Genomic DNA, 12,852 nt, shown 5'->3' on the forward strand with positions numbered 1-12,852 from the left:
GACCTTCAGAAATAGAAAAAATGGAGGACATGGGAGGACTTGTCCTCAGTATGAAGAATACACATAAAACTTCATACTTGTGGGGTGCCTGGGTGGCTCAGTGGGTTAAACCTCTGCCTTCTGCTCAGGTCATGATCTCAGGGACCTGGAATCAAGCCCCGCATCGGGCTCTCTGCTCAGCGGGGAGCTTGCTTCCCTCTCTGCATGCTGCTCTGCTTACTTGTGAACTCTCTCTGTCAAACAGATAAATAGAATCTTGTTTTTTTTTTTAAAGATTGTATTTATTTATTGGATACACAGAGAAAGATCACAAGTAGGCAGAGAGACAGGCAGAGAGAGAGGAGGAAGCAGGCTCCCTGCTGAGCAGAGAGCCCATCACAGGACTAATCCCAGGACCTTGAGACCATGACCTGAGCTGAAGGCAGAGGCTTTAACCCACTGAGCCAACCAGGTGCCCCAAATAAATAGAATCTTTAAAAAAAAAAAAAACTTCATAGTTGTACATCTAATTATTCTAGAGTTACTCCATCCACCATATCCCCATTCCCTTGAGAATTCCCAGTGAATCTTACCATTTCCATAGCCACTACAGAAAATAGTACCTACAGGTGATTTCTGTCTTGGCATAACTTCATACAAAAAAGACTCATATATTTGCATCAACGTGAAAAGATACTCAATACAGCACTCTTTGGAGCAGAAACAAAACACCTGAAAACTTAAACGCCCATCAAGGACTGGTGAAATAAATGCCAGCATATCCAGACAATGACCCACCACACAAAATACCACGGAGCTATCAAGTCAAAGGAGGTGCATCATTGCTACACATTCAGGCACGCATGGCAAGAGCTCCAGAACGTGTGGTTCAAAGAACGCAGGACACGGGGCAGGTATAATTCCTGCTGAACAGAAAAAAGGGAGGAATATATATATTATATATAGAATGTCTCTGTAACAACACACCAATGGTTCCCCCTGGGGAGAAAAACCCCTCCAGGGATTACTGGAGGAGGGAGACTCATTTGCTAGGATATACAAAAATTACATTGCTCAAAGTTTCCACATAAACTTTCCAAAAACAAAATTGTTTATGTGTGTATTTGTACATAAACACACACACTTTCAGAACAAAAGCTATCTAGAGGAAGTACAGGCAAAAGCAAAGAGGAAGGGCGAAGCCCGGCTCCCTCTCCACGCGCCACTCCTGGCTTCCGGTGCCACAGCCCAGCAGACCAGGCTGTTGCCCCCCGCCTTCAGCTTGGCTGATTTCTCAGTCTGGAAGGCTCTGTGCTCTCTTTCAAGAGGAGGGTCACCAGTGATGGAGGGGATACAGGGGAGAGACCCTATCATAAAAATGCAGATTCTCTCCCAACATTCTGTGGAAATTTATCTTCACAAATTCTACTTTTAATTAAGGCATGTCTCGAAGTTTCTATTTTTTTCCCCTACAAACTTTTTTTTTTTTTTTGAGAGAGAGAGAGAGAGAGAGAGAGAATGCAAGTATGAGCCAGGGAGGGACAGACAGACAGAAAGAGAGAGAATCTTAAGCAGGCTCCATGCCCAGCATGGATCCCAACACAGGGCTTGATATCAAGACCCAGAGATCATGACCTGAGCTGAAATCAGGAGTGAGACACTTAACTGAGCCACCCCTACAAACTTTAAAAGGCATCTTTCCCTTCATTCCCCACGTTCGAAAATAATTGGCATGTGCTGCTAAGACTGAGGTCCAAGAAAATGGGAAGGACTCTTCCTCCACCCTAACAACCCACCTTAACAGGCATTCAACAGACAATAAACTGGGGCCGAAGCCTGTTCACTCCTGGCCAAGCTGGCCAGTTACACCGTGAGGAGTTCTGAGGGCCCAATGTTCATCAACAGCCCCACAACAACCTGGGAAGCATTCCCTCCCAGTACTTAACCCCTTAAATGAAATCAGACCACTCTTCAAGCCAATCCATACCCAGGAGTCAAAAGGAATAATTAAAGGAGTGAATGTTTTATTCTTTAGTGTTTAATAGAATACATAACAAGTCACATAATCAATGATTCATTACTTCACACACAGGGAGGAAAACAGTATCGAGTAGGTCTCTTATACAACTGGTTGTGAACAGGGAAAACAAATCTCTAGAGCATTTAGACGGTTGAAGAAATCCTCACTTAAAGTTTGGGCACGTCTCAATTGTCTTTTTTAAAATACAGAGGGATTTTTTTTTTCTTGGCTTTCTGTTTCATGAGGAAAGTCTGATAATCGTTATTTTTTTTTCTTTTCCCCTTCTATTTTGAGAAAATGGCTCAGTGATACGTATCACTTAGCATGTAATGTTTTCAACAATTGCATAATCCAGAGAGCTCTGTGGGAATCTTACATTGTTTGGCAGTTAAGAGTTTTCAGATGTAGGGAAAAATTTAAATAACATATAATTTAGGTCTTCAAAATTAACACCCACAGTGGACATCTTAAACTTTTGTCATTAAATGTCACTAATGATGTGTAAGTGGTCACAAATTATCATCATCTGTGATCAATAGTAATGGCAAAATTCACCTGCCTATAAAGTCACAAACACAGCTGTAAAATACTTTACATTACAATTAATGTTCACATACCTCAAAATACATTTAAAATACAAAAAAACTTGGTGGGGGGGGGGACCACAAAATGTATAAGGTGACAAGAATTCTTGGTCAACTATTCATCTTCCTACCACACAAGATTAAACTCTAATATAAATTAGTCTGCTTGGATTTCTTCCATCTAAGTTTCAAAGGCCCCAGTAGAGAATCTAAATCTTCAAATTCAAAGATCTTTAAGACTTTATTGTCCAAAATTGTGACAAAGAAAAATTAACCTCAACATAACTTGTTTCTGGCTCTAGGAAACCCTGTACCAGGTACTACAGCCACTGAAAACCCAAGAGTATTTTATTTATTCTCTAGAGACAGACAGGTCATCTAAGAAAACTAATTCGGTTTTTTAAATGAGTTATCATAAGGAAAAAACAAAAGAAATTCCGAAGGATTTACTCTGCTAAGTTTACAATAAAAAATATTCAGTCTACTATTTTAGAAATTTAAGTCAATTGAATAAAGTACTTATGATTGAGACTATAAAAGAAATTCTTACAGAATTCAACCACTCCAGTCAATACTTTTCTAAATACGTGCACTAGAATTTAGCATTTTTCATGTGGAGTACAAAATGTTTCGAATATTAGAATTTACCATAATTTAAAAAGTAAAAAATTACCAAAGCTTCACCTTACATGGCTTCAATGTAATGACATTCCATGGAAAATTCCAATAAAAATTGGGATATGTTAGAGAATTGCCAGTTGCCCATTTTTGTCTGAGAATTCAGATTGTGCATTTCCTCAGAGAAGCAACAGGCCCCATATATGGATCTGGTTTGAAAGAGAAGACAATTTTGGCTAGTTTCACAAATTTTCACTTTGCTATCAATGCCAAAAAAAAAAAAAAAAAAAGAAAAAAAAAAAAAAAAAAAAAAAAAAAGCCACCACCCCAACCCACAAAAAAAAAAAAAAAAAAAGAAAGAAAGAAAAGGAAAAAAAAAGGCAGCAGCAGCAGCACAAGAATAAAAACAGTACAGAAAGGGAAAAAAATTTTTCCAAAAATTTCCAAGTCTCACACCTCTAAGGAATATTTTCCACAACATATAATCTGAAAAATTAGACTGAATATGGTTCATGGTCTACATGTACTTTAAAAATAGGCAACTTATCCAACTCCTGGTGCAAAAGCACTGGACGAGGTACCTGTGTCTCTAGCCACCACTGCCAACAATCTTTTTTTTTTTTTTTTAATAAAATTTGTTAAATCTCATGTCACTCACTTGTACTGATGAACCAAACAGTCATTAAAGCCATAACACAGGTAATTGCACGCTATACTGGGTCAGTTTCATGCAATCATAATTATGTGAAGAATTTATGACATTCTCCCGGGTTATCTGAATGGTGTCTTTGGAGGGCTTACTGGTACGGACCCTTGATATCCCATCCAAGATCAGAGGTGACAAGTAACACTCCAGCCCACTTTGTAGATCACAAAGGGTCCTTCTGTGGCCCACAGTACAGGGAAGAGAAGGGACCCAAAAGCACCCATGCTAAGTCACCTAGCCACAGTAATCTAAGCCACCCAGCACAGAATGAGTTTCCCACCCAGCCTTCACGTTGGGCTGAAAGTAGAATATTTGCATTTTTTGACTGCCAACCTTAGAGGAAACAGTCATTCCTAGGAAAAGAAGTCAGTTTATGATCTCTGATCATTTAAATTCCCAGTCTTTGACATAATGCAAAGGGAGGGTAGCACTGCTGGGCAGCCAGAAAGTGAGGGAAAGTAAAATCCATGTGCCCAAAGACGCAGAATAGTTCAACTCAAAGTTTTACGACATAAAATTCATTAGGACTTGAGTGGCACAAACAAAACTTTAGCACTGTCCCAGAACTCCTGGAATTGTGCAGATTTAACAGAGAAAATCAGAATCCCGGAGTCTTGCCACCTCTCAGTGGCTTTGAACTGTCCTAAGATGTTCTCACATATTTGTTGTTTGCCAAACAATCTAACAGAACACCACATAGGGTGGAGAAATCTGTGATGCTCTTTTGTCCAGAAAGTGACTTTGCTAAATCATTTCAGGCTTGAAACAGAGATAAGCTCTGTTGCACTACCTACTCTGAGAACACACCCAACTTATACACAAACACAACTTCCTGGATTTCTACTTCCATTTCCCTTACAATTACAGTCTTTATATACCAACCTAACTTTACCTTTCTAAAAATGTAAGTCCAATGAAAAGACCTCAAATCTGTTTACCAATTAAAAAAAAAAAATTAGTGGGTTAAAAATACAAGTACCTTCTTTTTAAGTGGACAGTTAACTGACATATTATTAGTACATAATTAATAGCCAAGGAAAAAAGTATGGAGCAAACTCAGTTTTATAATCACGTCTTTTTTCCTAACCCAGTGTCCCCAGAGACAAGGATCTGAGAAACTCATGAAAACATGTTGCTTTAGTATATACACCATCTGATGCACGTTACTGGGAGTAGATATAGGAAATTATTTAGCATTAGTAAATGAATTAAAAAACTAAATGATTCGTGTAAAATGTTTATATATGGTATATACAGGTTGGATCACATGAGTTGTAAGAATAAAACTGTTCCAATTCTTAGTATCTGTTACGGACATAGTAAGATACAGTACAAGATTCATTTTTAAAAAGAAGAAAAAATAGCACTAATTTGAACACTGAAAACGACTCTTACAAAATCTTTAAAAACATACTTCAGAGGAACTGCTGTAACTCATGAAAAAGGAAAGGCTTCTCTGTCATCACAGAATATCCAAAGGAGCCTCACAGCATGAAAAGACAAGGATTCACTTCCCTTCACCTAAAGTGTAGATAGAATATGCAGTGGGGATTTATTCCATGTTAGAGTAAAGGTATAAGGCAACCAGGTCTCCTTCTGTTTCTCTTGCATTTACCTAAAAACACGATTTTATTGCTGAACCCACTTGTAAGCACTTTCTTGCCTTTGTTTACAAACGTTTCATTGTATAGCTATGTACAGATGGGCAGCCCTGGGTGCTTCTGTCTCTCTGCAGCTCTGTCACCCGAAGAGATTCCACCTTAATTTCAAACCATCTGCAGGAAGAAGTGGCATTTTCAGGTTTTCGGGGTTTGCCCAGAAGTCAACATTGGCTGGGCTTGAAGAAAATAAGGATTTTTAAGAAGAGATCTTAAGTTTAAGTAACCAAGACCAAACAGATTTTGCTCGTTAATAGATCTTAAAATCAGGATGTATAATCAACAAGAAAATAAAGTTCAGAAAAACCTAAACTAAAGTTCAAAAACTACTGGGTAACTCTTTGGTTAGGTTATGTAAGTATCAGCAACTTCTAAGTTTAGGACTCAGAACAGTTAGTTCAATAAACTGCCAGATAAGAGTAGATCTGTTACTAATCTTTACAAAATGCTTTGCATGTTTGTGTGTACTATTTTTTTTTAAATGTGCATGTACTCAAACGGATGGCACAAACTTCCAACTTTCAAATAATAAAGGAATGTGTCTGCTCCCCCCTTCCCACCCCTTCACCCCTCCTTCCTCCCTCCCCATCCCACCCCCCAAGTCTTACAAGCTAAGGTCCTACTGCCATTCACTGCAACAATACGGGCTCTCCTAATACCCACGACGTGCATTATGGCTACCCAGCTCCGGTTACGGTCACAGCCAGGTGGCTTCCCGCAGTGCCGGGTGACCCGGGCTGTCTCGCCCTTGCTTGCCGGCGTCAGCACTCTTGCTCCCTCTCGCCGGTAAAGGCAGCCATGTCGACCGGTCGAACTAAGGGAAGCGGGCGCTGGAGCCAAGGAGAAAGGATGCCTCCCCACGCAGGAGGGTAACTTTCTACAAGTTTAAGCCACAGGCGAAGACTTTTTTCATTGTGCACGGAAAAGATACGATCCTTCATTGTGCCAGCACTAGATTCTTTTCCTACTTCTACCTATTAACGTGTCAAAACTTTATTCATTCTGCAGTCTCTGTCTCCACGGGATCCTAATTCCAGGTCCAGAGTCTTCCATCCAGCTCTCTCAAACTCTACCTTTAAAGAGGGTCACAAAGGCTACGTAATGACCTTTGAAAACACTAACTAGTCCCAGTGTTATCAATTCTGATCTCTCGAGCCCCGAAAAGAGTCAAAAGAGCTTGGGATTTCAGGGAATCTTCTACACACTGGACAGAGTCCCATCTGGTTCTGAACAATTCTGCCATTCCCAGGTACTTGGTGACTTTGTGGCCACACTGCCTCATTAGATCCAGACTGAAGGACAATCCAGGGGAGGGGTGGTTGGAGTCAGTGGGGCAGAGGAAGCACTGGAGGGGGTACATCGGGGCTCTCTCGGTTAACGGGGTCCAAAGAAGACGAAGAAGCCGAGAGGATCTGCGGCTGCAGGTTCTCAAGTGGGGCGTGAGTGGGCCTGGCCCAGCTACTAAAGGTGGGAGAGAGGGGCATGGAAAGGCGTGGGGTAGGAGCAGGAAGGCGGGGGATGGGAGCGCTGGAGTCGCGAGGGGGTCTGGGGAGCTCACTCCCGGCAGAAGACGTACTCCGTGTAGCTGGTCCAGATCTTGTCCTCGCTCTGGTCGGTGCTGCTAGCGAAGGCGCAGGTGCCCGTGGAACTGCACGCCACCATGTGGAAGCCCGACTCGGACAGCTTGTCGAAGGCCTGCTCCAGGAAGTTGAACTTGAGGTAATAGCGCGAAGTGTAGCGCTCGGGAGGCCGGTCCGGGTCCCGGCTCTCATTCAGGGTGTCGCCGAACACCTCCTTGGCCAGCGACGTCTTGCCGCACACCGTGATGCGTGCCACTCGCCGGAACTTGGCGTCTGCCTGCGCGTCCCGCCCGATGGTGTAGGAGCCGCGGTAGCCGATGGTGATGTAGCCCGAGCGCCGGCTGCCGTCCAGCGACTGGGACGGCGTGAGCAGCGGGCCCGCCGCACCCCCGGACGGGCTGCGGCTAGCCAGCTCCAGCGTGGGCGAGGGCGCCCCGGCAGACGAGCCCTCCTGCTGCTCGGGCTCCGCGTAGCCGAGCGGCAGCAGCTCGTCGCCCAGCGAGCCCTCCTTCTGCACTCCGCGCCGCGAGTGCGGAGGCGGCGGCCCGGGGCCGGGCTGCTGGGGCGCCCCGAGGCGGCGCACGAGCTCGGGCAGCTCGAAGTACTCGGCCTCGCGCTGCAGCCGGCTGCGCTCGGGGAAATAGTCGGGCAGCACGAGCTGCAAGTCCCGCAGGTAATCCAGGATGTAGCGGAAGAGGAAGCCGTCTCGGTCCAGAAAGAAGCGGCCTTTGCTGTCCCGGGCCAGCTCCTGCGGCTGCTGCTGCGTGAACATGCGCCAGAGCAGCGAGTCGGGCACCGACACCACGGTGCAGCGCCGGGTCACATACACCTGGCCCCCCACGTTCAGCTCCACGATATCGGGGAAGAGCGGCGGCTCCGCCGAGGAGGACGAGGAGCCGCTGCCACCCCCGCCGCCGCCCCCGTTGGGTAATCCACGTGTGCTGTCCGCTAGAGCCATGGCAAAGAGGGGGCCGGTCCGGGGTGATGGCAGGGAGCGGGGCCGCGCACCGAAGCCGCCGCCGCCTTTGCCGGACTCTGGCTCAGCCCTGCGCTCCGGCCGCCACCGCCACCACCGCCGCAGCCGCCGGGAGCCGCGCAGAGCCCAGCGGTGCAAGCGCGCTGCTGTGCGCCCCCGAGGACCGCGGTGCGCTCGCCCCGCCTCACCCGCGCGCTCCAGGCGAGTGCCGGGTCTCGGCCGGCGCGCGGCTTAAGTAGAGCCGCCCGCTCGGGCGCCGCGGCGCGCAGGAGGCGTGGGCGGCGGTGGAGCGGCGGAGCCTTGCTCCCCCGGGCGGGAGGGGGCGCCGGCGGAGCCAGGAATCGATTTGCATCCTAAACGCTGACGCCGCGCCCGGCTGCTGGCTCCACCCCGGCTCGCGCGCGTCGGGGACGACCCGACTCCCCCGCCGCCCCACCTCCACCTCGCCGGGCCCGCGCTCCAGCCCTTCGCGCTCCCGCCCAACTTTGTTCCCCTGCAAAACGGATGGAGGAGGTTGGGACCGGCCGCTCCGGAGGACCAGCTTCCTTCGGAGGGGCAGTCGCGGCGCCCTCTGCCCTCCTAACCCCGCCTGGGAGGAGGACGTGAACTTTCCGGCTCCCCCCGCAGTCCCAGCCCCGGCCCGGCCGCCTCCGGAACTGGCCACTTTAAACCTCGGACCTGTGGCGCTGCCCTAGTCGGATGTTGTGTTCCCGAAAGTTCTCAAGAGAGGCCAGAAAGCTGGAGGGACGAAGGGGCCGCCCCAGGCCCGAGGCAGCCAGATACTACGGGCGTTAACGAGTAGTCTCGGGAAAGCCGAGGAACAGAAAACTAACCTCGCGCTCCAGCCGTAGAACTCTCTCCGACAGTTTCTTCCATGGGTGAGGCGGCAAACTCTGGCTGAGAGACCTCAAGGTGGGAGGAAATGAGCTGCTGTGGCTCCCGGAGAAGTCGGGTGCGCTGGAGGAGTGACTTGGTGGCGCGTTGCCGAGGGCGGAGGACGCGGCCTCCTCCCGTGGCGCCTTCGAGGCCGAAGGAACCACTGAGCCTCCCGGCCCCCTTCAGCCTTCGCTGAATCTCGCGGTAAAATAAGCAGGTTTTGCAGATCTAACGTCATTTGGGAAAACCACCTTTCCGCCCCTGCGTGTTTCTCCTCTCAAAGGGCCAGGTGCACCGCGGTCCTTCCAGGCGGTCCTCTGAAGGTTGCCTCTAAGTCTCAGGGCCTCTGGACTTGTGGAGGCCCCTCTGGGATCCTGGTGCCCTGAATCCTCCCTCCTCGCTTTCACCTGGCGCGCTGCAGCCCAGAGGACTCCTTCTCCCGCACCTCGCCAACCCTTCCCTGGCTTCGCAAGGCCGAGGAGCCCGCTGGATTGCTCCTTCCACGTGCCAGCCCAGCCAGGCCCAACACATTCAGAAATTTCATGTCGCTGATGATCTGATCCTGACTTCGGAAAATAAGAGCGCTACTGGGCACTGAAGAACGAGGACAGAAGAGAGGGCGGAGGGAGGATCTTAAGAAATCCCCATGTCCATGAATAGTTCTGCACCGCTCTTTGCCAAGGCCCTATAGCGAAGAATGCAAGGTTGAAATAAGATCCAAAGTGCTTTCCGCGCAGCCCAGCAGGCAAAGTGTCAGAAGTCCGAGCGGTTGTCAGATCAGTTTGAAGTACATACCGTCAGTCAGGATAAATCAGGGCAGATCTTTGTTCTCCATAATAATGTTTTCCCGTGTTGTAACTACCCAATGAACTTTACAGTCTTCTCACGGATAAGTGTCATTTTTTACTTTGAAATGTTTATGTCTGTTGAACAATTATCTCATTCATGTCAGAGTGCTGAAATACGATCCAGCCCCAAACTAGCTCACTTAATTGCAAGTACAGATTTTGATACTGAATATATTTGACTGCTCTTTTTTGTTTGTTCTTTCGGATAAATAATAGATGACACAAAAAGTTCCAAGTTCCGAAGCTGAATTTCTAGATGGTTGTGCTACTATTTGGTATATCAGTGTCACAAGACTGACAAAAGCAGTCTCTTTTCTATAGACCCCAGAAAGGCCTTCTTTCTATATATATTTTTGTATCATTACTTTGTTCACTGTACCAGCAGATCCTTTCAATTCCACCTTAAAATACATCCAGACTACCAACAAGTCCTCCCTTGCCCATAATCACCACCCTGGACCAAGCCACCCATCATCTCTTACCTGGATTATTGCATTGGTCTGCTAACTGCACCCCCCTTTGCCCCCTAAAATATTTATATTTTTATTTAATATTTTATCACCAGAACAAAAGGAGGGATCCTATTATAACCTAAATCAGATCATGTCTCTGTGCCCAAAGCCTCCCAGTGGCTTCCCACTTGACAAAAGAATAAAAACCAAATTCCTTTCATTGGCCTACAAGACTCTACAGGATTCATGGCACCTGGGTGGCTCAGTGGGTTAAAGCCTCTGCCTTTGGCTCAGGTCATGATCTCAGGTTCCTGGGATCCACTCTCATATTGGGCTCCCTGCTCGGTGGGGAGCCTGCTTCCCTTCCTCACTCTCTGCCTGCCTCTCTGCCTGCTTGTGATCTCTCTCTCTGTCAAATAAATAAATAAAATCTTCAAAAAAAAAGAAGACACTACAGGATTGGAGCTGCCCCCTAGCACCTCTCCACCCTTCTGCTGCCACTTGACCAGGAGCTTGCCGGCTTTAGCCACCTTAGCCCCCACCCCCCCCACCCCCATTTGCTCAGGACCTTTGCACTTCCTATCCCCTTTGCTAAAAGACATACCCTCCCCCGCCTTATCTTCCTCACCTTATTCAGGGGCCTACCTCCTCACCTTCTTCAAAACTCTATAGCCAGACCTTCCCTTGATCACTTTATTTAATACAACACAGCCCCACCCAAGCAGCTTCCCCTTCTCTGTTTTGTTTCCCTGAATTAGAATGCAAACAGAGAGTTCAGGGAGTTAGCTTGATTCATAACCACATCCCCAGTGCCTAGAACAGGAGTGGTATATAATAGTCATTCAAGGAGTATCTGCTGCTCACTGGCTCATTTGACCAATATACATTAAGGGCCCTCTACTGTGTTCCAGGTAGCTTGTTAAAAAACAATCTCTGCCTTCTCGAAGCTTACAACAGTATGGTGAGGATGAGAGATAATAAGTATATAGATAGGTAAGTTCACTTTAGGTAGAGATAAATGTCATGAATACAATTGTGAAAAGAGATAGTATCTTCACTGTCAGCCCCTCTACTTTGTCTAGACTGGCGGGGAGGGCCTCTCCATGAAAGTGACATTTGAGCTGAATAACAAGAGAGAGAGAACCGTGGGAAGCTCTGGAGGCAGAGCATTCAAGGCAGAGAGCAAAGCTAGTTAAAGGCATCTAGGTAAAGAATGAGTTTGGTACAGTTCACAGTAGAAGTTTATCTATGGTTATCATCTGCTTGTATCTTGTGAATCTTCAAAGTACCCCTGAAGAGATGAGTATCAGCTCAATCGTGAGAGATACTGCTTGCCTGCACAGCAGCGGCATGCTACCTTTGGTCTCTCCGGTAGACATAACCCATTCATCCACCACAAGCAAGTCTACCACAGGAAGACACTGGGATTTCCTTACAGAAGTCTAGGCTGTGCATGAGAGGCATGATAATGAATGGCACAGGTGATCTGAGACTGAAGGAATACTTTCTGGTCAATTTGGTATGTTCTATTTCTTGTCTGTTGGTTAGTAACATGAAATTCAAGAGGAAGTGTGATTGGGGAACTTAAAAGCTGGGACCTAAGGGCCTGCGTGTTTATGAGTGAAAGGAGGGCCTGAACTCTGGCTTCTTGTGTATGTTAAATATGCTTAAGGTAAGGGAGGAGTTGGGAGATCGCCAGCGCTGGGTCTGGTCTCAGTCCAGTTTCTGGTGATGGGAGAGGGATGCTCACTGTTCCTCTGCAAGTGACTCTTTGGACTTGCCTAAATAAGAGTGCTTTTTCCTTTCCCCCTACAGTGTAAGGTACTGGAAACATCTCTGATCTACATTGTCATCCGATGTCCATCTCCCCTCCACGTACCACCTTCTCCTCCAGTCAACTTCCTCCCTACTGTGCCCCCCATGAACTTGGCAAATATTCTGCACACTAAAGATCTGAGCAAGGAAGTAAGGACGGTTATGAGAAGTGCGAAGTTAAAAGGGGAAGAAGAGCTGAGTGAAATGAAGTGAGTGCCTCGGAGGATTGAATGAATTTAACATAAACGATCAATAAACTATAAAGCACCATTCAAATGTCAAAACCACGATTTCCCACTGCCTGTCAGAGTGCCTGACGAGCCTTCCCAATAAATAGTGGAGGAATAAGTGAATCGCAAAAAACACTGAAATGAATGCTGCGAGGAGAGGGGAGAAGAGAGAGAATCGCAAATTATCCCAAACAAATGTTTTGTTCATTTATCATCCTCCCAAAGTGTGTGAGTCCCTTCCGTGTGCAGCCTTTAAAATTCAATGATGTGTTGGTTTCAGAAAAAGGAAAGACCTGGATACTGAACTTGAAGTAAAGCCGGGTACAGAAGAGTCTTAATAAACACTCAGTACAATATACACCACATCTAATCCTTAAAAAAGAGAGAGAAAATGTTAGATGAGGGACATGGCCAACGTCTAGGACATGGCCTAGAAAATGAAAGAAACCCCAACATCACTACGATGTGACTTTTATACTTAATAGAACCAAACACAGGAAGAAACATTAA

At 46.7% G+C, this 12,852-nt stretch overlaps 1 protein-coding gene across 1 annotated transcript; it reads right to left on the minus strand.

Moving 5' to 3' along the window:
- Positions 1 to 1,981: 1,981 nt before the first annotated feature.
- KCTD12 (potassium channel tetramerization domain containing 12) lies at positions 1,982 to 8,328 on the minus strand. The gene has a single exon (XM_059378241.1). It carries the CDS (start codon positions 8,101 to 8,103, stop codon positions 7,120 to 7,122), a length of 984 nt encoding a protein of 327 aa, XP_059234224.1. The 5' UTR covers positions 8,104 to 8,328; the 3' UTR covers positions 1,982 to 7,119.
- Between the last annotated feature and the right edge of the window lie 4,524 nt (positions 8,329 to 12,852).

The sequence above is a fragment of the Mustela nigripes genome, chromosome 15 (genome assembly GCF_022355385.1).
Source record: "Mustela nigripes isolate SB6536 chromosome 15, MUSNIG.SB6536, whole genome shotgun sequence".
Taxonomy (NCBI): Eukaryota; Metazoa; Chordata; class Mammalia; order Carnivora; family Mustelidae; genus Mustela; species Mustela nigripes.

Bases quoted from the DNA above. Each gene is read 5' to 3' on its own strand.
- KCTD12 (XM_059378241.1), bottom strand. From the start codon at position 8,103: ATGGCTCTAGCGGACAGCACACGTGGATTACCCAACGGGGGCGGCGGC.